Raw genomic sequence first — 20,946 nt, forward strand, 5'->3', positions numbered from 1 at the left:
ATAAGCCCCTGATAGGTGCTTACATCTCTGAGCTGTTTGGTTCTCCTGGATTTTAGGCTACATAGGCTTGCTTCCTTGGGGGGCTTTTGCCTGTGGTTAGCCTGTGACTTACCAGGATGTCCTGAGGAAGGGGAGGGTGGAAATGCGGGTTCAGAGGAATGGAGGAGAGAGAGATAGTCACTGTGGTGTAAACCTGAACAAGTAAGATAAATGAGCATGTTTCTTGGTCTCTCACCATCCTGAATCCCTTCTCATTCTTCTCTCAGAGAGCAGAGCCGACATCTGATAAAGACATGTACCTCGACAACAGCTCTGTTGAAGAAGCTTCAGGAGTGTATCCTATTGATGATGATGACTATGCTTCTGCATCAGGCTCAGGTAAGGCTGGCTACTTCCATGCCCACCTCCATTCTTTGTGCTTGCACGTGCACCCACACCCATGCACATGCATAGGTGCACACGTGTGCGCGCGCGCACACACACACACATTCTACTGGAACTCATTTCAAGGAGGCAGGCAGGATGCAGGGTGGTTAAAAAGTCAAAATGCCTGGCAGCATATTCTAGCTCTCTGCCACTTAAGCTGTGAGATCTTGGGAACGTATTTGACTTAGCTGAGCCTCCGTTTCCTCATTCATAAAATGGGAGGTAGTAATAGTCTCTATCACGTAGGTTGTGAGGATTAACGGGGTTAACATATCTACAGCTCTAGGAGTTTGGTGCTTGGCAAGTAGTCAGTGTCCTGTTAACATTAGTTTTGATTTTATTATGAAGGCTTTCAGAGTGATAAAAGTGGAATCTACCCTTAAATCCCTCAAATGCTAGTTTCATGAAACTACCAATCCTGTGTTATAGATTATGGGCGGGACCAAGAAGAGTTATGCCTTCTTACTCAAAAGTGGGAGGGAGAACGTGGCAGCCAAATAAAATCATGATACAGTGATATCCTTACTCCTCTGGTGTATCAGTTATCTAGTAGCTCAGTAATGCTGCATAACAAACCACCCCGAAGCGTAGTGGCTAAAAACAACAATCATTTATTTAGCTTATTATTCTGTAGATGGCAATTTAGGCTGGGCTAACTGGGTTCCCTCATGTGTCAGTGGCCAACTGTAGGTTGGGTATGCAGCTTTGCTGATCTGCACTGGGCTCTAACATGTCTTTGGGGCAGACTTGGCTCTGGTCTACACAGTCTCTCATCCTCCAGTGGGCCAGCCATTTGTTCAGAGGAGGAAGCAGAGATCCCAAGAGGGCAAGTACAAGTGTGTAAAGCCTCTTGCACACTAAGCTTAGAATTGGCACAGCATCACTACCACGTTTTATTGGTCAAAGTAAGTCATAGGTCCAGGCCAGACTCCAACGCTTAATGAAAGGATGTACAAAGTCACATTGCAGAGGATGTGGATATGGGGTGGGGGGGTGGGTAGTAAAGGATTCTGGCCATTTTTGCAATCTACCGTAGTCATAAATGTTTCACCTGTACCAGGAATGCACCCCCCTCCAAGAAGCTGGGAAGGAGGAAGAGCTTGTGCATGTATCAACTAACAATCAAGTCAGGAAATTGTGGTCAGCAGTATGCTAGAAAAGTCTTCTCCAAGACCCTTCTTGTTTTGAGTTTTCACTGTAGATTCAACAGATGGCAAAAGTTACCCTGAATGTGGATGTCTGTAATCAGATTAGCCTGGGCTTCAGAATGACCAAGAACAAACTAAAATCAATTGTATCTTTGGTAGAGATCTACCTATATAGGAGTGAGTGTTTTAAGTTGGAAAAAAGCAAATCTGAGAAAGACAAGAGAGGTGGTGGCTGACCTAGTAACAATGAGCTTACAATGCAATCTGAATGTAAAAATAGCCCTCGTTATTCTTGGGGAAGTGATATATATCACACATGCAGAATGAGTGTGGAAAGAGTTGTTCTCCATGGCCCACAACACTATTAATATCTTTCACTCATGGCACCTCTTTTTTTCCTCTAGCACCTCAAAAGTGCTTTGTAACTGTCATCATCAGAGTATCCCAGGAAATAATAACTATGGACCCCTTTTTGCCCCCATTTCACAGATCTTAGAACCCAAGAGTTGTTAGATTTGTAGCTATTGTTCAATCACTTTGCTGACTTCTGCCAAGATTGTGCTGAAGTTTAATGTAAAGAAAGCAGGTACATAGTCCTGCTTCTCTGCCACCCTTGCAGATGAAAGGGGTCTGGAGTGGGTCATTTGAAATCCTGAATACATTAATCAGATGGATCGAGCTAAGGCTTGCTTCCACCTCGGCTCCAGCCCCGGGCAGATCACTGCTGCAAAGAAGTGCATCATTCTGGACTTTGGAAACCTCCTTATTCTGCTTAAAGGTATATTGATTTGCAGCTTAAAGGTGGTAGAAGTTGTAACCAAAATTTATAAAGCACTTCCTGTGTGTCAGGTGCTGTTCCTATACTTACAACATCTACGTAAGGGCAGATTGTTATTGTCTCCACTTTTCACATGGGAAAGCCTGAGGCACAGAAGGATTGAGTAACTTGCCTCAGATCGCACTGTCAGAGTAATGGAGCTGGGGTAGGGACTGGGGAGTTGGGCTTGAGAGTGTGTTCTTTTTTGCTCTTTTGTTGTCCTGCCTTCTTGTGTCATAATACCCCACTCTAGAATTAGGCCACCCTGCCTAGCTGATGCCCAATCCCAGCTGGAAACTGGGATCCTCTCCAGGGTTTTGGCCATTGTTCCTTCTGTCCTCACTCCTATCTTAACTATCTAATGGCAAAGCAAATGGACTGGAGGAAATGGCTGGAGGCCTAAAGGGTACTTCCTGGATGAAGAGATGGGGCCATGCTATATGTGTGGACTCAAGAATGGGCATTAATGAATATGAACACTCCGACCATTCACTTAAATATTTCATAGGCATTCACTGTATGCCAGACATAGTGCCTTGTTCTTGGGACACAGATGAGGAAGACTTGGTCCCTGTCTTCAGGGGACCAAGCGCCTGAGAGAAATGTAAAAATGAGAAAAAAACAATTATAACACCATGTCAGGAGTGATATAATATAGGAAAATGCTGTACAACAAAAATTTGAGAGGTAAACATAGTATTCTGGTGCTATGGAACATACGTACCTTGGGGCACCTGGGCAGCTCGGTCAGTTAAGTGTCTGACTCTCGATTTCAGCTCAGGTCATGATTTCAGAGTGGTGAGATTGAGCCCTGGGTTGGAGCCTGCTTAAGATTCTCTCTCTCCCCCTCTGCCTGCGTGCCTGCCTCCCTCCCTCCCTCCCTCCCTCTCTCAAAAAACAAAAACACCCCAAAAAACTAAAAAACAACAACAAAAAACAAGGGAACACACATACCATCCAATGTCCAACTAAACCATCAATAAAGGAATTGGTCCTAACTCACAAGGACACATAAAACAGTAGAGGAGACAATAGCCATGATGTTTTGAAAGCTGGAAAGCAGATGGTCTTGTAATGGAGAGAGGGGATGATGTTGATTCTGAGAAAGACAGTGTGAGCAGTAGTTTCCCAGGTGGAAACGGGCTCTGGGCTGGGATGTCTCAGGCCAGAGAGAACAGTGAGAGTTTGAAAGTCAGGGATGACAGAGATGTGATCAAGGGGGCTCCCGGGTCTCTGGTTCGGGCAAGAGGGTCAATGTACTTTAATAAAGATAATAAATACAGTAGAAGAACCACCCGAGGCAGTTCACTCCTCTGTCTCTAACGTAAGAAGTGTTAGCTTGAGGGAGTTTTCTACTTTACACAATCTCCTCTCTTCTCAAAACAGATTCTCCTAATTCAGTGAGTCATATTTGTAACTGCTGTGAACAAAGGGGGGTCTTGAAAGCCGTTAATGGAAAATTTTTCATCTGGCATTGAAAAACATTTTTTTGCAAGGAAATGATTCATTGTAGGAGCAAATCAAGCATATTATGTGTCAAACTTTGACAGAAAATCAGGTAGGCTGTTAGAAACGAGAAGTGTGTTTCTAGAACCATCATTATTAATGACACATTTACATACCATTTTATATGTACGGTGCTTCCAAAATATGTCCCATTCAGACCCCTGAGAGTTCGTTCCTGTCCCCACTTCACACACGAAGACACTGACGCCAGCATTCCTTGCCAAAGGTCAAAGCTAAAGATGCCAGAACCAGTCCTAGATTTGTTTTCAATGCCAAATCCCATATGTATTTCAGATATACTCTACCATTTCTTCTCTGTATGATGAGTGTACGTGCTAAAGTTGAAGGAGATAGCTGATAGAATAAAATATTTTAAAATGCGAAATTGAAAAACAAAAACAAAAGCGTCCTAGCCTCTTGCCATGTTTCCAACACAGCACCTCTTCCGAACTACTTATTTCATTTTACCAGGATCCTGTGAGGAATTTAGAGGTATTTGTCTTTCGCTCCTGTCTGAGGAAGCAGGTTAGAGTTGCAGAGTTTTGAGTTTGAGTTTGTTACACATTTGACAGATGATCACCTTAAAAAAGAATATTGTATTTGAATGTCAGAAATTCTTAAATGCTATTCTGGTAAAAGGCAAAAATAAAAATAAAAATAAAAATAGTGTCCAGGTCGCAGGCAGTTGGCGGTTAGTTACTCATTGAACAAATACTGGATTGGAGCCTGTGGCTGTTGGGGATTCTATTAGGCAATCGGAGAGCAAACAGTTGCAATTCTTGGCCTTACAGAGCTTCTAGTCTACTAGTGGAGATTTCAATCAATAGTTGTGTAAATAAATGCAGGATTACAAATTTGTGATAAATGCAATTACGGTAAGAAAAGTGGTACTAAAAACCATTTAACAGAGGACACTGAGGTAATATGGAAGAGAGGGAGGATAACATGGGGAATGACCTTGGTGCTAATGTCTGGAGGTGAATTAGGAACTAGCCAGGTGAGGGCTTCTGCCAGGAGATCAGGGACAACAGGGGAAAATGAGGCTCAAGGAGGCTGGAAAAGTGGGCCAGGGCTGGACCCTGCAAGGCTAGGCTGAGGCATTTCCTATACATCTTGAGCAGTGGAGTGCCATTATAATGGCATTATATTAAACAGGAGGATGATGGGGTGATAGCCACTTTGTGGGCAGTGGACTGAAAAGGGGGCTCTCAGAAAGAAGGCAGGTACGGTGGCTTGTGGACAGTTTATGGTGGCATTGGATGAGAGTGGTGGCCCTGGGACTGTGAAAAGCTGTTAGAGTAAAGACCTATTAAGAAAATAAAATTGGTAGAACTAGGGGATGGATTCAGTGTGGGGTAAGGAAGAGGAAGGCAGAGTGGTGACTTCCAGGAATGGGGGGTTCTGTTTGCTGCCCGTTAACACCAGATGACCGCCACGTCTGTAGGGGCAGAGGGAGATTGTGAGCTCTGTTTTGAACACGTTAGAGGTGGATGGCACCTTCGAGTCACTGGAGTGAAAATGTCAAGTAGGCCAGTGGATGTGTAGGTCTGAATTTCAGAGGAGCAGTTAAGCTAATGATATAAACTTAGGTTTTGTTTGTATTTAGATGGTAATTGAAGCCGTGGCTGTAGGTGAGGCAGAAAGTGTAGAGTAAGAAGCAGCCTGGGGCTGATGCTCAAGGAACTCTGATATTTAAACTCTATGTCAAAAAAGCCTGAGCCTGCAGAGGAGACTTAGAAATAGCCCAAGAGGTGAGGGGGAAAGCCGGGAAGTCAAGTCCTAGAAGCCCAAAGATAGTATATCAAGAAGGAGACGATAGTTGACCAGTGTCCAGTGGTGCTAGGAGGCTCAATTATATGAGGACCACTCTGGAAGATGCCTTTGGATATGGCAGCATGGAGGACATTGGTGACCTGATTAACAAGCAGCACTGAGAGCGTGATGACAGGGAAGGTCTGACTAGAGGGGGTACAGATAGCTGGTGAGCAGGGATGCTGATGAGGACCCACAGCACCACTGGAAAAGTCTTGGCTGTAAAAAAAAGCAGAGAGAGAGCAGCAGTTCCCCTCAGAGAATAAAGGGCCTACTGTGGGAGAGTCTTCTCTCTCTGTTGTTTTGTTGTGTTTTAAAATGGAGAATGTAGGGGTGCCTGGGTGGTGGCTCAGTCGGTTAAATGTACGACTTCAGCTCAGGTCACGATCTCGCAGTTTGTGAGTTCAAGCCCCGCATCAGGCTCTGTGCTGACAGCTCGGAGCCTGGAGCCTGTTTCGGATTCTGTGTCTCCCTCTCTCTCTCTGCCCCTCCTCTGCTGGTGTTCTGTCTCTCTTTCTCTCTCTCTCTCTCAAAAATAAATGTTAAAAAAATTTTTAAATAAAATGAAATGGAAAATGTAGCATGTTTCAACATAGGAAAGGAAGAAATCTCATGCACAGAAGAATTTGAACATTCAAGTAAAAGAGGAGATCCTTGAGAGTGTTCAGGATAATATTACAAAAAATGCCAGGCTGTCCATGGATCCCTTGGAAATCAATTCATCGCAGTGAAAACTGCAGGAAAGTTAAGTGTGGAATTCGTTTTTTAAGTTTATTTGGGGAGAGAGAGAGCACAAGCAGGGGAGGGGCACAAAAAGGGAGAGAGAATCCCAAGCAGGCTCTGTGCTGTCAGCATGGAGCCCAATGCAGGGGCTTGAACTCACGAACCATGAGATCATGACCTGAGCCAAAATCAAGAGTCAGAGGCTCAACCGACTGAGCCACCTGGCATCCCTTAAATGCCAAATTCCTGAGGAACAGGTATTTTGAAAACACATGGCCCTGTCAGTGTCCATCCTCAACAGTACCATCTGATGATATAGAAATCTGTGTTGTGATTCATGTGCTCAGCTTCTCTTTGCTTGTTTTTTTCCAGGAGCTGATGAGGACGTAGAGAGCCCGGAGATGACCACATCCCGACCACTTCCAAAGATAGGGTTCACTAGTGCTGTTCCCAAAGTGGAAACCACGACATGGGAGATCCAGAACAAGATACCTGCTCAGACGAAGGTGTGTTTGTTTTGCATTGCATTACCGGGGTATTGTAAGTGTTTCATTTTAAAAATTGCACAGAATGTTCCTTTTGAGAAGCACCACTTAAAATTATGTGAGGACAAATGGTCTTTCATCATCTTGCTGTAAATGGCTCTTTCTTACTCTTTATGATCGTTTTGATGTTTACCCACCGACTCCTTCATTGTTGTTTAAATAAACGTTTTTCTTCAGAGCAGTCATAGGTTCATAGCAAAATTGAGTGGAAAGTTCCCATGTGCCCCCTGCCCTCACACAGACACCACCTACCCCCCAGAGTGGTACATTTATTACAATTGATGAACCTAATTGATACATTATTTTTACCCAGAGTCCATAGTTAACCTTAGGATTCGCTCATGGTGTTGTACCTTCTGTGGGTTCTGACAGATGTACCTTGTGCTGCCTCTTTATCTCTCCTGCCCCCTCCCCCCACCCCCGGAAAGTACTGATCTTTTTACTGTCTTCATGGTTGGGTTTTTCCAGAATGTAATAGAGTTATCACCATACAGTATGTAGCCTTTTGAAATAGGCTTCTTTCGCTTAGCATATGCATTTAAGGTTCCTCCGCGTCTCTTCATAGCTCAGTAGCTCACTCAGCTACCTACTACTACCTACTACTTTTATCACCCCGGCCTAGCTTATATATGGATATTTTTTATAGGGTGCTAAGGGTCTCAAAACCCAGTTAAGAAACAAAATTTTTTCTGTTTATTTGGGCTTAAGCCAAGAAAATTTGTTTTCAGTTCATAAAGAATTTTTTTCTGAGTTAAAACCATTGTGAACTTTACACATGATGAAACAGGTTCTGGAATAAGGAAACTCCAGGTTGCTGTCTCATTCAGTTACTTCTTAAAGTCTCCTCAGGCCTGTCATCGGCAGAATACAGACTTGACCTCTTTCAGGGATGATGAACGTGGTTGCATCTCAATATATTCATTTTGAGGGCTGAGTTATTAAGAAATAAGGTCTTTGGATTTAGAGCCAAAGTACTAGTTGTTGAAAACTATGAGACTGGTGATTTTGGCCTTATTATCATTATATTGTAATTAGCCGACCACCTACTAGTGGGTAAGCTATTTAAGTTGGAAAATGCATATGAAAGTCTGAAGAAGGCCTAGGCTTTAAATCCTGGATCTGGTCAAATTTTTTAGCTTCTCTGAGCCATTCCTCATGGGTCGGTGAGAAGATTAAATGTGGGTGGGTGCCTATAGTATGGCCCCTGAGACCCAGGAAGCATTCTGTAAGCCTTGACTGAATTTGGTTAGAGCAATCACCAGATAAGCCTTATAACTGCAGTAGGAGGCTTTGTAGATGGCCCAGGGCTCGCAGACTGCTTATGAAAACTTAGAAACACAAGTGTCCCCTTTGAGAGCTCCTCCATCTGTTGGTCAGAAACGAGCTGCTGCCAAGCTTTAGTAGGAGACAAGATGTAGAGGGCTGTCCCCTGAAGGTAGTGACACGTCTCATCTGGAGTAAGAAGTGCCCCTCTACAGGCAGGAACGCATGACAGCTTCCCACACTTTCATGTCCCTCTCTCTGTGTCCCTGCTGCACGGGAATAGGACAGTGAGTGACAGAGCTGGATGCGTTTCTGCAGATGTGGAGGGGCCGTGGCCAACCCTCCTCACACTGGAGGATGCTCTGTAGGATTAAGAAGAACCAAATACTGTCAGTAGCAGACTGACTTCACAGGCCAGGTGAGAGGAAAAAAGAAGGTCCCTGAACACGGGCAGACATACTAGCGTGTGCTGGCTCCATGTGCGGGAGCTGCTCTGTCAGTGCATGGAGTTGAACGAATGAGAGAAGGAAGAAGGGGAGGAATGCAGGGTAACTGTTGCCATTGATGGGAGGATGGGGAGGGGGCCCTCAGTGTGGGTGGCACAGTTCTCCAGTGTGACTGTTGAAAGATGCATTTGGTGTTCCGCGGTTTTATTTGACCGCTTGTCATGGCTGACTCTCTTGTGACCATTAGGACCCACTAGCTTGAGGCAAGAAACCCAGTTTTGGCTTTCAGTGATAAAAATTGTACCCTAAACAAAATCTAATGTGACAATCGAGTTCTGGTCAGTTGACAAGAACGAATTTAAAATTGATTTCAATTTTTAAAAATTGGCCTTAAGGAATTAATTGTGTCAGGTCTAGATAAAGAAGATAGATAGATGTTTGGCAGATGAGCTCAGAAATTAAGAATCCCCAAACATTTTAATATATGTATATCCCTAGTATCATTTATGTTCAATGGAGTGATTATTCATTGCTTCATGAGAGATTTATGGCATACTACTCCTCATCCTAGGTACTGATAATGATACTATTGATAATTAATGATTTAATTTTCTTATAGTTCCATGGTACGGCTTAGTTAAGCATTGCCTCTAGGATACCATTAATGTCAACTTTTGAATGGGTCTGACAGTGGCATCAGCGTCACTGTTACAGATATCCTATCTAGTTTGTTGTAAATTTATGTGACAGCAATGAAAAGAACCCAGGTGTTTGTTGAAGCAGAGCATTACTCATCATCTTTTACTTCGGATACATTTCCAAGGCATCCCAACAACCAGACGTGGATGCAACAGATCTTTGACTTCATTTAATCATCTGTGTTGCCTTTTTGTAATTTCATTTTGCACATATCCACAAGAGTTAAGGTATTTCAGATTAGTTCCATCCTGTAGAAATAATCCTTCTGAATCAAACCCCTCCTTCTATACAATAAGACATTTCAATTTAAAGGATAAATGTTCCATCCAGAACACCTGGAAGTTTGTGCACTGATGGACTGTCCTTGTAAGAAGATGGCGGCCCCAGTTTAGTTTCTTTGGAAGCCTAGTGTTCAGTTCACTGAGGCAGGGACCCATGACCTCACATACTCTGGAGTTCAGATGGATCTACCTGGTCTGGTTAGTGGTCCTTCCTGGATATACCAGTGACCTTAAGCCACCCCAAAAAGGTGAGGTCTTTCCTTTTTATATTTAGACTTGAGTAGACGAGTAGCTGGCTCCCATTTTGGATGAACTCTGGCCTTCAGAAAGCAATCAGTCACTTAACTGGACCATAGCTGAGAGTCCTAATGAACATGGACTTGGCTGTTTGTAGGCAGACTAGTAGAGCTGATAAGGATTATTGTCTATAATAATAGCCAATGCAGTTGACAGTGTTTTCATCAGTAGTGTCGGTCAAGTAGAACTTCAGCCTGGTAGTTAGAGTTTGCTGCAAGAACGTGGGTGTGATGTGATAAACACCTGAACAGGGCTGTGGAAATGGGGAGCCGAGGAAGACACTTAATATGAGAGAATGGTGAAAGGCAAGTTGGCAGGACTGTGACGTGGCAAAACATAGGATTTGAAATGTGCTCAAATAACTTTGGGGGCCCCAAAAGAATAGCTGGTACCATTAATAGACATAGAAAAGAAGATCAGTGTTATTCAGTGCTACAGCCAGGGGTTAGTGTCCTGCAGGCTGCTGGGGGGTTGGGATTAATGCTGGCTGGAGATGAGCTTCTGAGAGTTACCATCTTGGATTTGAGCTTTAGAATTGTGGGATACCCAAGAAGCTGGGAGTGCACGTCACTGAACGGCCACGGACACCAAGGTGTGAGAAAGTGGTATGACTTGGTGTGGATCACACGGGAGCTGCTTATAGAACCCAGACTCCTGAAGTTCTAGTTCAGGGTTTGCTGTAAGTGTAAGAGTGAATAGGTAGAGGGGAGCATTACGGAGTAAGCCTGGGGAGCTAGTCTGCAGAGTGGTAGCAGGGAGAGCCTTGGAGAACACCTGGAGAGAAAGCCTGGGAGGAAGCGGTCATCACAGAGCCCCATGTGGCAAAGAGATGAAGGAATAAGGAGGCTTGGGGCCATGCTCTTGGGTTGGTGTAGCGAGAGAGAGTTGTAGCCTGAAGAGTGGTAAGAAAACAGATCTTATGAGTGAGTGTCTTTGCCTATACCTGTGATGGGTGTTATATGAAACCATGAACAGCGTGGGTCCATCATAAAACTTGCCCATTGGTGTTTATTCCAATTATTTCCCACATTCATTGTTTGAAAAAAAAAATAAACCTTGGAATATATCTATTGTATCTTCTTTCCAGCACATTATACAGATTTTTTTTTAATCTTTTCCTTTTTCCAATATCAGTCACCTGAAGAAATTGATAAGGAAAAAGTTCACCTGTCTGACTCAGAAAGGAAGATGGACCCAGCTGAAGACGATACAAATGTGTATACTGAGAAACACTCAGACAATCTGTTTAAACGAACAGAAGTCCTGGCAGGTGAGTAACCCAGTGGGGGCCTGGTGGGAAGGTGCTTAAATAGGCCTGTTTGGCTAAGTGATATTCAGAGGTGTAGGCCAAGCTTGCTGAATGTCACCTTCCTGCTGAGAGCAGTCTTAAGAGACAGGAGTTAGGCAAATGTTGTCTTTATTTTCCTTCATCCTACCGCCTGATGCAAGAAGAGGAAAGTTCAGAACTGAATTGGTCCAGAACAACCGGGTGTGGGGGATGGTGGGATTGCAGCTCTATCAGTCCTGCTCCAAGTCATCCTGATGCCAAAATAAATTCAAGAGAAGGAAAAGTTCTTTATGGGGAGGGCAGTTGACACAGATAATGCCCAAGGCATCAAGAATGCTATCTCGAATCAGAGCTTACCTGATGGAAGTATTATTTGATTTTAAAGGGGAAGATTTGCAAGATTTAAGAACACTTAGTCCTCGAAAGGATAGTCCCAAAGCCAAGACTAGAAAGGAAATTTGCTCGCTTTTTTTCATATTTACCCTTCCAAAACTTAAGTCAGTTATATCCTGTTATGTGTCTTCGGTGAAAAAGCAATTAGAAGATTAGACTATGAAGTGTGAGTACTGAGAACACTAAGGAATTTTAGAGTATGGAGTCAGTTGAGGCCCCAGCCAGATTTTTTCCTGCTGAGGCTTTTGGATGATATTAATACTAATCAAAGAAAGTATTGTACCTTCCTTGGGAATGTCAGATTGGTGTAAGGACCCGGTTGTTTCATTGAATCTCGTTTCTAAATGTCTTGGGGTTTTTCAAATGGAGCCTTTTATGAAAGTGTAAACAGATTGGGCCTGACAGAGTTAATTTCTGCAACCTTTGAATCCGTCCTAAAAGTAATCTTCCTTTTTGGCGTGTTTCAGCTGTCATTGCTGGCGGAGTTATCGGCTTTCTCTTTGCAATTTTCCTTATCCTGCTGTTGGTGTATCGCATGAGGAAGAAGGATGAAGGAAGTTACGACCTTGGAGAACGTAAACCATCCAGTGCTGCTTATCAGAAGGCACCTACTAAGGAGTTTTACGCGTGAAACTCCCACTTAGTGTCTCTATTTATGAGATCACTGAACTTTTAAAAATAAAGCTTTTGCATAGAATAATGAAGATCTTTGTTTTTTGTTTTTCTCATTAAAGAGCCATTCTGGCACTTTAATGATAAAAATCCCATTGTATTTAAAACTTTTCATGTATTTCTTTAGAACAACATAAAATTAAAACTTAACATCTGCAGTGTTCTGTGAATAGCAGTGGCAAAATATTATGTTATGAAAACCCTCTATGTTCATGGAATCGGTTTAAACTTTTATGCGCAAATACAAAATGATCGTTTTTATCCTACGGTTCGAAGATGAAAGCTGTTTAATTTGTGTCCGCGTGTCTCTGATTGACCTTACCAAGTGGTCTTACTTTGTTAATTTATCTGTTCCCCTCTCCTCTGCACTTTCCCTCTTGTCCCTTGAAAACAAAACAAAACTCTATGCCTTTTGTAGCTGTTACGGTGCAATTTGTCTTTGGATAATTCAGATAATGGTAATTTAGTGTATATGTGATTTTCAGATATGTAAACTTTAACCTCCACTTTGTATAAATTTTTAAGTGTCAGACTATCCATTTTACACTTGCTTTGTTTTTCATTACCTGTAGCTTCAGGCAGATTTGCAACAGCAAATTAATGTGTAAAATTGGATTATTACCACAAAACTGTTCAGTCATAGCTATCTAATCAGATCTTCTTTTGGGAGGATTTGATGTGAGTTACTGACGAGCCTCAGCAAACCCAAAGATGCTAACAGTATTTTGAGAAGTTGCTGCAGATTCCTTTGGCCACTGTATTTGTTAATTTCTTGCAATTTGAAGGTACGAGTAGGGGTTTAAGGAAAAATCAGTTTTTGTTCTTAAAAATGCATTTAAGTTGTAAACGTCTTTTTAAGCCTTTGAAGTGCCTATGATTCTATGTAACTCGTTGCAGACTGGTGTTAATGAGTATATATAACAGTTTAAAAAAAAGTTGGTATTTTATAAGCACAGACAATTCTAATGGTAACTTTTGTAGTCTTACGAATAGACATCAATTGTAATTTGGGAACATAAAAACTACTGAATAAATCATGTGGCCTAATATTGAAAATGTCACTGTTATAAATTTTGTACATTTTCGATCAAATGTACATCTACCCTTTGCAAATGACCATCTGCTCTCAAGGATGATGTGGGTTTGATTTCTGAGTGTTCCATAGAGTGTCTGTAAATCAAAACCAAAGAGCTCATCGATGAGGCTGTTTATTACCAGATTCACTTCCGAATTGGCCAGAGGAAATCTGAATGTATCCTGTGTGTGTTCGGGTGTAGATATTGGAAGACTGCCAGGGAAGGAATAGTGAAGTTGGCAGCCTTTGTAGGATAGCTGATGGCAACGTTGAGAGGGATGCCTGCTTTTGCAAATAATTTTTAGGAGTTAAATTCCAAAGAACCGAAGGGGACTCTCCTGATGTCAGTATCTAAGGTTTTGTCCTATAGACTGAAGACTGATTTACCTTGGAAACTGTGCTCCAAATCTCTCCTGAAGCTTAACGGAAGAACCAATAGACGGAATGCCATAGTTCACACCATAGGGAAGGGAAGAAGGGCAGGGAGGCTCTGTGCATTAAAAGGAGGGCCTCACTGCTGGACACTGAAATAGCTGCAAAGCAGGGGTTCCTGAGGAGGAGATGGAAGTATGAGGGTACCCAGCTGGGTATTTCCTTCGAACTGAACATTTCCTTTTCTGTTTTAACCATAAATTTTGTTTTAACGTGTGAGCCGCCCAAGTAGGAAGAACACCGCAAAAACAGCAACCCTTTCAATACATAATGTACTTTTAATAAAGTATGAATACTGCTTCATTTAGAGACCGTTTCCTGGAATTACCACATAACTCATTAAAAAAGTTTTTTTAAACAGCACTCGGAACAGTGTTTACTTAAATTCTTAATGGCCTTAATTCTCAAATTCCTGTCCCATCACTTACAGAGTCAATCCACTTTGGAGTGATTAAAAGGAAGTTCTAGCACCTTCTAAAGTTGCACAATATCCCTCGATTACAGAGGTTAAGAATGTAGTGGGTATACCTCTAACTGTGCAAAAGCATAGTGAAATTGAGTTTGTAGAATAACAACTGCTTGGAATATCCGTGCCAAGAAAAGAAAGTTTCTGGCAAATATTTTGTCACTGCTGTAAAGCAAAATATTTGTTAAAGTGCCAAAATAAAGTCTGTCATGCTGAAAGTAAAAAAAAATCATTGTATAGACTGACATCCAGTTTTCTTCAACTGTATGTTTTCTGCCTAGTTTTTATTTTTTATTTTTAAGATGCAGCGACTAGTACTACAAGAAATGTTAGTAACGATTACCAAGTTCAGGAAAATTTTGGTAAAATTATAAACATTAAAGCCAATATGAAAACTTCCTGTTTCCTTAACCACATGTAAGTGATTTCCTTTGTGTGAATATGGCTTTTTGTATAAAAGGCTTGCAATATTGAAATTGCCCCATTTTCGGTGGATGGGGAAAGTGGGATGAGCTGATGTTGTGTGTTTTTGTTTTGCATTGTTTTTTTAAGTTACAGCTGCAGGTACATAGTACCTGAACTTCAGAATTAGGACCTGGTTAATAAAATTGTCATCTATTCACATTGGAAGTTGATAGCTTCAGATTGAATGTTTAGTGGAATTTTGGTGATTCATTTTTGCAAATTAGACAAAAGACCCTTGCTTATTGAGAATATAGTCTGATTTTGTAGGGTCTAGGAGATTAACCTAAATTAGTAGAACACAATTACCTAATTCTGGTTGCCTGAAGGAATGTGAATGTCCTGCAAAGGATGCTGGGTCCTTCAAGAACAGGGACAATAAATAGCAACTTCCTGGTTTTTAGGAGCTTACTTCTTCAGTGTCTTAGACATTTTGAAAACTTATAAGCATAGTGAAATTGCTTATGGTAAAAGCATATGGTAAATTTTTAAGTGAGGAACAAAAATATAAAGCCTAAAAATATTGCAGGGTGAATTTTATGACAATTGTCTTTACAGCTTTATTAGAATTCTATAATGGGGTGGTTGAAAATATGTTTTAATATGATTTTTAAAAGACAATGACTTCTTAAAAAAATTTTTTTAATGTTTATTTTTGAGAGAAAGAGAGCGTGAGAGGGGGAGGAGCAGAGAGGGAGACACAGAATCCAAAGCAGGCTCCAGGCTCTGAGTTGTCAGCACAGAGCCTGACGCAGGGCTTGAATCCATGAACTGGGAGATCATGGCCTGAGCTGAAGTTGGGCACTTAACTAACTGAAGCACCCAGGCGCCCCTAAAAGGCAATGATTTTAAGCAACATAATCTCTTAACTTGAATTTCTAGGTTCTAAGCCTCTGGCAGACATTAGTGAGACCCTAAGTGGTTTTCAATTAAAATTAACCAAGCCAGATGATAAGTGTAGGCTGAATTGAGTAACCATGGAGGTGTTTTTAGTGCTGATATTCTATTACAATAGTGAAAGTTGAGATTTTGCTATTTCTGGGAAGTCAGCTTTAGCAGGCATGGGAAACTTTAAAAAAGAATAGAAAAACTGTGTGCCAGTTAGTGGTAAAAACAGTATCAAAATGAATTTTGTCCCATGCTGTTTCCTAATTCTGGGTGACTTCACTCTTAGGATTTATGGTTCTAAGATTTCATTTCTTTTTGTTTATCCGTTGCATATGGTTTTTAGCAAAGCTTTTTCTGACCAAGGAACCATGGTGGCTTTGGGGGCAACTTGGTTTCCTGTGAATGAGCTGGAAGGATGTATGTGACCCAAGCAACAGTTCTAATGTACAAACGAAGTGAAAGCTTTAGGCTTTGGTGTTTCTGATGGCACAAATGCAAGATTCACTCATTCCAGTTGCCTTGTCAAAGTAGCATTCAAATAACAAATGCTTGTGCAAGTCATCAGAGGTTTAATCAGATATTTGCCTACTGAGTATGCCCTGGGCACTCTTCTGGAAGCTGGTGTTTAATGGTGAGTTAGATAGAGACCGTACTCTCATGGGGTTTGGAGAGGGGTATGTGGAGGAAACAAAACTAGCAAGAATTGCCATTAGGTGGTAATTTCCACAGTGGATACAATGCAGACTGACGTAAGGGACCGAAGGACTGTATTAGCCAGCTAGGCTAGGTATGCTGCGGTAACAATCTCAAAGTCTCAGTAACTTGCAACAGCAAAGATTTATGTCTTGCTTATGCCACATGTCTGTGGGTTGGCAGAGTTCTGCTATGAATAATTGTCACCCTCAGCCCCAATCTCCGGTCAATGGAGTGCATATTATCTGGAATGCTGCTGGTCACTGTGGTAGAAGGAAAATCATGGTAAGCACACAGTGGCTCTTAAGGGCTTCTACCTAGCAGTGACGTATGTTACTTTCCACCCACACTTCATTTGCCAAAGCAAGTCATGTGGCCACAACTAACTTCCAGGGTGCAGAGAAGTGCAATCCTACTTTTACCCCAAAGGAGAGAGATGGGGTATTTGTGAACTGCTATGATTATTACAGCCTGGTTAGGAAAGATCTCTGAGAGGGTGAGGCCTGAAAGATGTGTGGCCAGTGGTGGTAAAATCAGGACATTCATCCCAGGCTGTGAGAAGCTCTAAGCAGGGAAGGAGCTTGGCATGTTGGAAGAACAGTAAAAAGGCCAATATCTGACCTTGGTAGTAGACCATGGTACAAAAGGTGGGGTAAGAAGGCTGAGAAGTGTAATTGCCTCCTTACTGGTCTTCCTTCCCCCACTTTTGTTCCCTTAATTGTATTCCCCACAATGAAGCTAGCCTGATTGCTCTATGATGAAAATTATTTATGCCACTCTCTGCAATGGCTCCTATAGCACTTAGAATACAGTCCTGACTTCTTAAACCTGCCCTCGAGATCTTCAGGACCTGACCCCTGGATAATCCATTACAAGGAGACACAGTGGGGGAGGGGTAACATGGCCACTTAGGGGATCATTATGGTTACCTAGAGGAGAAATGGCAGTGGCTGAGCCTAAGGTGGTAATGGTGGAGATGGAGAAGAGTGGAGAGGAATTGTTTGGGGAGGAAGAATCAAGTAGATCTTGCTAAAAGGTTGGAAGAAGTAGGGAGTAAGGAAAGAAAGCAATCAAAGATGACATCCATATTTTTGGCTAAGCTGAGTGAGTCACATTCTGAGAAGGGGAATATTGGGGAGTTGGCTGATAAGAGTTCCTTTTGGGTCAAATTAAGTTAAAAGGAACTATTAGACACCCAAGTGGAGGTGTCAGGTGAACAACTGAATGTAAGAATCTGGAGCTCAAAGAGGTCTGAGCTAGAGATATTAATATGGCAATACTGTCAATCACTTGCCTGTTGGCACTCCCATTTCCTTATTTTCCCTGCTCTACTCTGTGTGGAAGCTGGAGGGCAGGGAGAGGGATGACCCATGCAAACCACGTTTCCCAAGCTTCCTTGCCAACTGGCTTCTAGGAAAGTTTGGCCAATGGAAGGTTACTGGCAAAAGACTACAGGTCAGGAGGAAGGGAAAAGTCAGAGTACTTTTCCCTGTCCCAGCTTTGGGCAGCATCTCTGGCATTAATGTATCTGTTCAATGGTTTGAATTCCCACTAGTTTAGTTTGTTCCTAAACTCTCATGAACCCCATCTTCCCTCTTGGTCTCTCCAGTCTTAGGGAGGGTAGCAGCTTCCTGCTGTTGCTATCTTGCCTGGGTTATTTTGCCATCCCCAGTTTGCTCTTACAACTTTTCCAACATCTTTGTAACTAAGTCCCTGGATTGAATTCCTTCTATTGCATTGCCCAGCATGGGTTCTGTTTTCCTTCCTCTACCCTGACTGATGACAGGAATGAACAGTATATAGATAGTATTAAAGCCATGGGTCTAGATGAGATCATTTGGAGAGGTAAAAGATAAAGAAGGAGGATGACGCTGGGTCTGCCTTCTAGCACAGTCTGTCTTTTTAGAGGAACCACTACCAGATTCACTCTTTAGTACCAGTCACAGAATTGGGTTTACATTTTCACAGATGCTTAGCAGGGAACAACAATCTTTCATTGCAAGGGGGGGGAGGGGAATCCCCATCATGCATCATACCTCATTTTTGAGCAAATTAATAAGCATAATGAAGTATCCACTTCTACCAGGTTCTTAATAACATACCATATGAACGGTTTTTAAAAGAAAATAAGTTAATTGGGCAGAGGAGAATTATTTGCATGTTCAGGAAATCTATTATTTGTGTTTACAATAGGAAAATAGCAAACAACACAGTCATTTTCCCACTTGTAGCCTTGTCCTGGGATCACTGAAAGCAGGATTTTTGCCTCCTTAATTACTTTCTGCTTAGGTAAATACCAGGGTAAGCTCCCATTTCCTCTGTCTGGACCAATTGCAAGGAAAAGCAGTAAAGAGGATACAAAATGTAGATGTACTTGCTTCCATGTCAGACCCAGAATTTGGGGATTGTGAAGTTCCCTTTTCTGATAACCTGTATCTCAGTCCTTTCTTTTTTTAGTATGTTACCTCTTTTCCGCAGGTGTAAAATAAAAATAACAACATCCAGTGCACTGGCTTATTGTGGGAATTCAGGGAGGCACATTCAGTGAGGTAGCTTAGCGTGTTATCTGGCATCTGGTAGCACCTCAATATGGGACTATTTATTCATTCCTCCACAAAGTGTTTCCTGGGCACTCACTATGTACCAGGAATCGTTCCAGGCTCTGAGAATACAGGAACCAACAGCACAAATTCCCGGCTCTCAAGGAACTTACATTCTAGTGGGAAGAGGCAGACAACAAATGTGTAATGTGTTAACAAAAAGTCATTTGAGCAGAGGCTTGAAGGTGGTGAGGGATTGAGCCATGGTAGCTAGGGGAGGGAGGTCTGGGGTGCTGGGTAGTGTTCCTAGCAGAAGGAACAACTGCCAAGGCCTTGAGTGTGGCAGAGGAGCAAGTGAGCCAGGGACGAGAGTGCTGGGCAGTGAAAGATCTGTGGGCCAGATGGGGTATGTATGACCTTGTAGCCATTGTGATGACCTTAGCTGTTACAGGATTTTGAGCCAAAGGTGATATTATCTGAGCTAGACTTACAATTCATTCTCAAACCTTAGCAGGCATCAGAATCACCAGGAGCTCTTATTAAAACATAGCTTTCTGGGTTCTGCCTCCAGAATTTCTGATTCTGAAAACCTGCATCCATCGACTTTCCCTATGTACAGCTGCTACTGCTAATCCAGGGACCCCACTTTGAAGACCACTGCGTCAAAGGGATTGCTTTGATTATTGGGTTGAGGGTTGATTGCTTATGGGCGATGGATGTGGGCAAACACGAGAGCAGGAAGATTTGTGAGGCTCTTTTGGTACTCGAGGAGAGACCATCATTGTGGATGGAAATGGCAAGAAGTGACAGGATTCTGGAGAGTCAAGGTGGCCACAAAGTCTGGAAACCCAGGTGAATACATAATAAATGACTTATTGACATTGTAGTATAATACCTGATAACAATATGATCCATGTTTCTAAACTTTATGGCCACCCTATACTTTGACAGTGCAGCCAATAGGAATTGCTAGCAAACCCTGTGTGACACTCTTCTTCCAGTTGGCCCCAAGCTCCAGACTCTTCCCATAGGATATCAGAAGCCAGTCATTATTCAGTCCCCTATCAATCCCACTCCTATCTCTTCACTCCAACCACCTTCAACATATAACTTGTTCCAGCTTTGTGTTATACACACCTGCTTTTACCTTCAGTTCTAAGTGTGTTGAGGACCCAGATCAGGTTTGACTCATTTTGCTATTCCCCACCTGCCCTTAGTACCTAACCCAAGTTCCTAGCACTGGATGAAAGCTGCATGCACACATAGCCAGATCTCTCTTATTAGCCTTTTACTCAATTCCTCTCTGAAATCCAGTAAGGTCTCATATGCCTGGGACTTTCAGCCAAACAAAACAAAATGAAACAATCCATATCATGTCAAAAGTCTAAACAGAATTTAAATAAGTAGGCATTCACAGATATTTGTTAAAACCTTGGGCTTGAACTTCACCTACTTAAAACACAGAAAGTGCTCTGATGGGTTAATGGTTTTCTTGCAGATACATTTTATCATTTTGTAGATAAATATTTAGCATTTATACAGGGTGCTGATTAGCGTTTTCTTTCTTTGTTCTTTCAACATTTCCGTTATTGTGCCACATAATCACCATGCTGGATCCAGGCTGTCCTAAGATCAAAAACTACCCTTTTTATGACCCTCTCTCCCATTTCTGTGAAAGAGCCTGGGCTGTAAACATGGTATGAAAAAAATTCTTATATGCCATCTTGATTGCTAACATCTGTTCAAATTTCCATTCATAAATTTAAAATTCAGGCTTCTGCAGCCATCTGTTTTCTTGCAACAATCTGAAAAGAAGAAAAGCCCAAGGCAGATGTGCAGGTGGGAGACGAGTTTCTGCCTGGCTTGGCCAACTTTTCTGAGTGTTTGCTTTGCTTCCTTTTTTCTCCCTAGCAGAGCACGCATGGCTTTTCTTGCTACAGGGTGGGATTTTAGTCTTTGTGTTGTTGCAGTTTTCTATTCTGCTGGTAGAAGGGGTTAGGAAGTGGCTAGAGTCTTTTTTTATTCCCCACCCTTCTTTTCAGTTCACTGAATCATATTGACCCTGTCTTCTAGA

The 20,946-nt window shown here is 42.2% G+C and overlaps 1 protein-coding gene across 3 annotated transcripts in view; it reads left to right on the forward strand.

Moving 5' to 3' along the window:
• Window positions 1-13,372, forward strand: part of SDC2 (syndecan 2) — a 99,405-nt gene extending 86,033 nt beyond the window's left edge. For all 3 annotated transcript variants that reach the window (XM_042923674.1, XM_042923675.1, XM_042923673.1), the window contains 4 exons: window positions 267-378; window positions 6,805-6,938; window positions 11,098-11,233; window positions 12,112-13,372. In XM_042923674.1, the coding sequence (XP_042779608.1) occupies window positions 267-378; window positions 6,805-6,938; window positions 11,098-11,233; window positions 12,112-12,275 (546 nt within the window). In that variant the 3' untranslated portion in view covers window positions 12,276-13,372. The remainder of the gene's footprint in view (window positions 1-266; window positions 379-6,804; window positions 6,939-11,097; window positions 11,234-12,111) is intronic.
• The last annotated feature ends 7,574 nt before the right edge of the window (window positions 13,373-20,946 follow it).

Source organism: Panthera leo, chromosome F2 (genome assembly GCF_018350215.1).
Source record: "Panthera leo isolate Ple1 chromosome F2, P.leo_Ple1_pat1.1, whole genome shotgun sequence".
NCBI lineage: Eukaryota > Metazoa > Chordata > Mammalia > Carnivora > Felidae > Panthera > Panthera leo.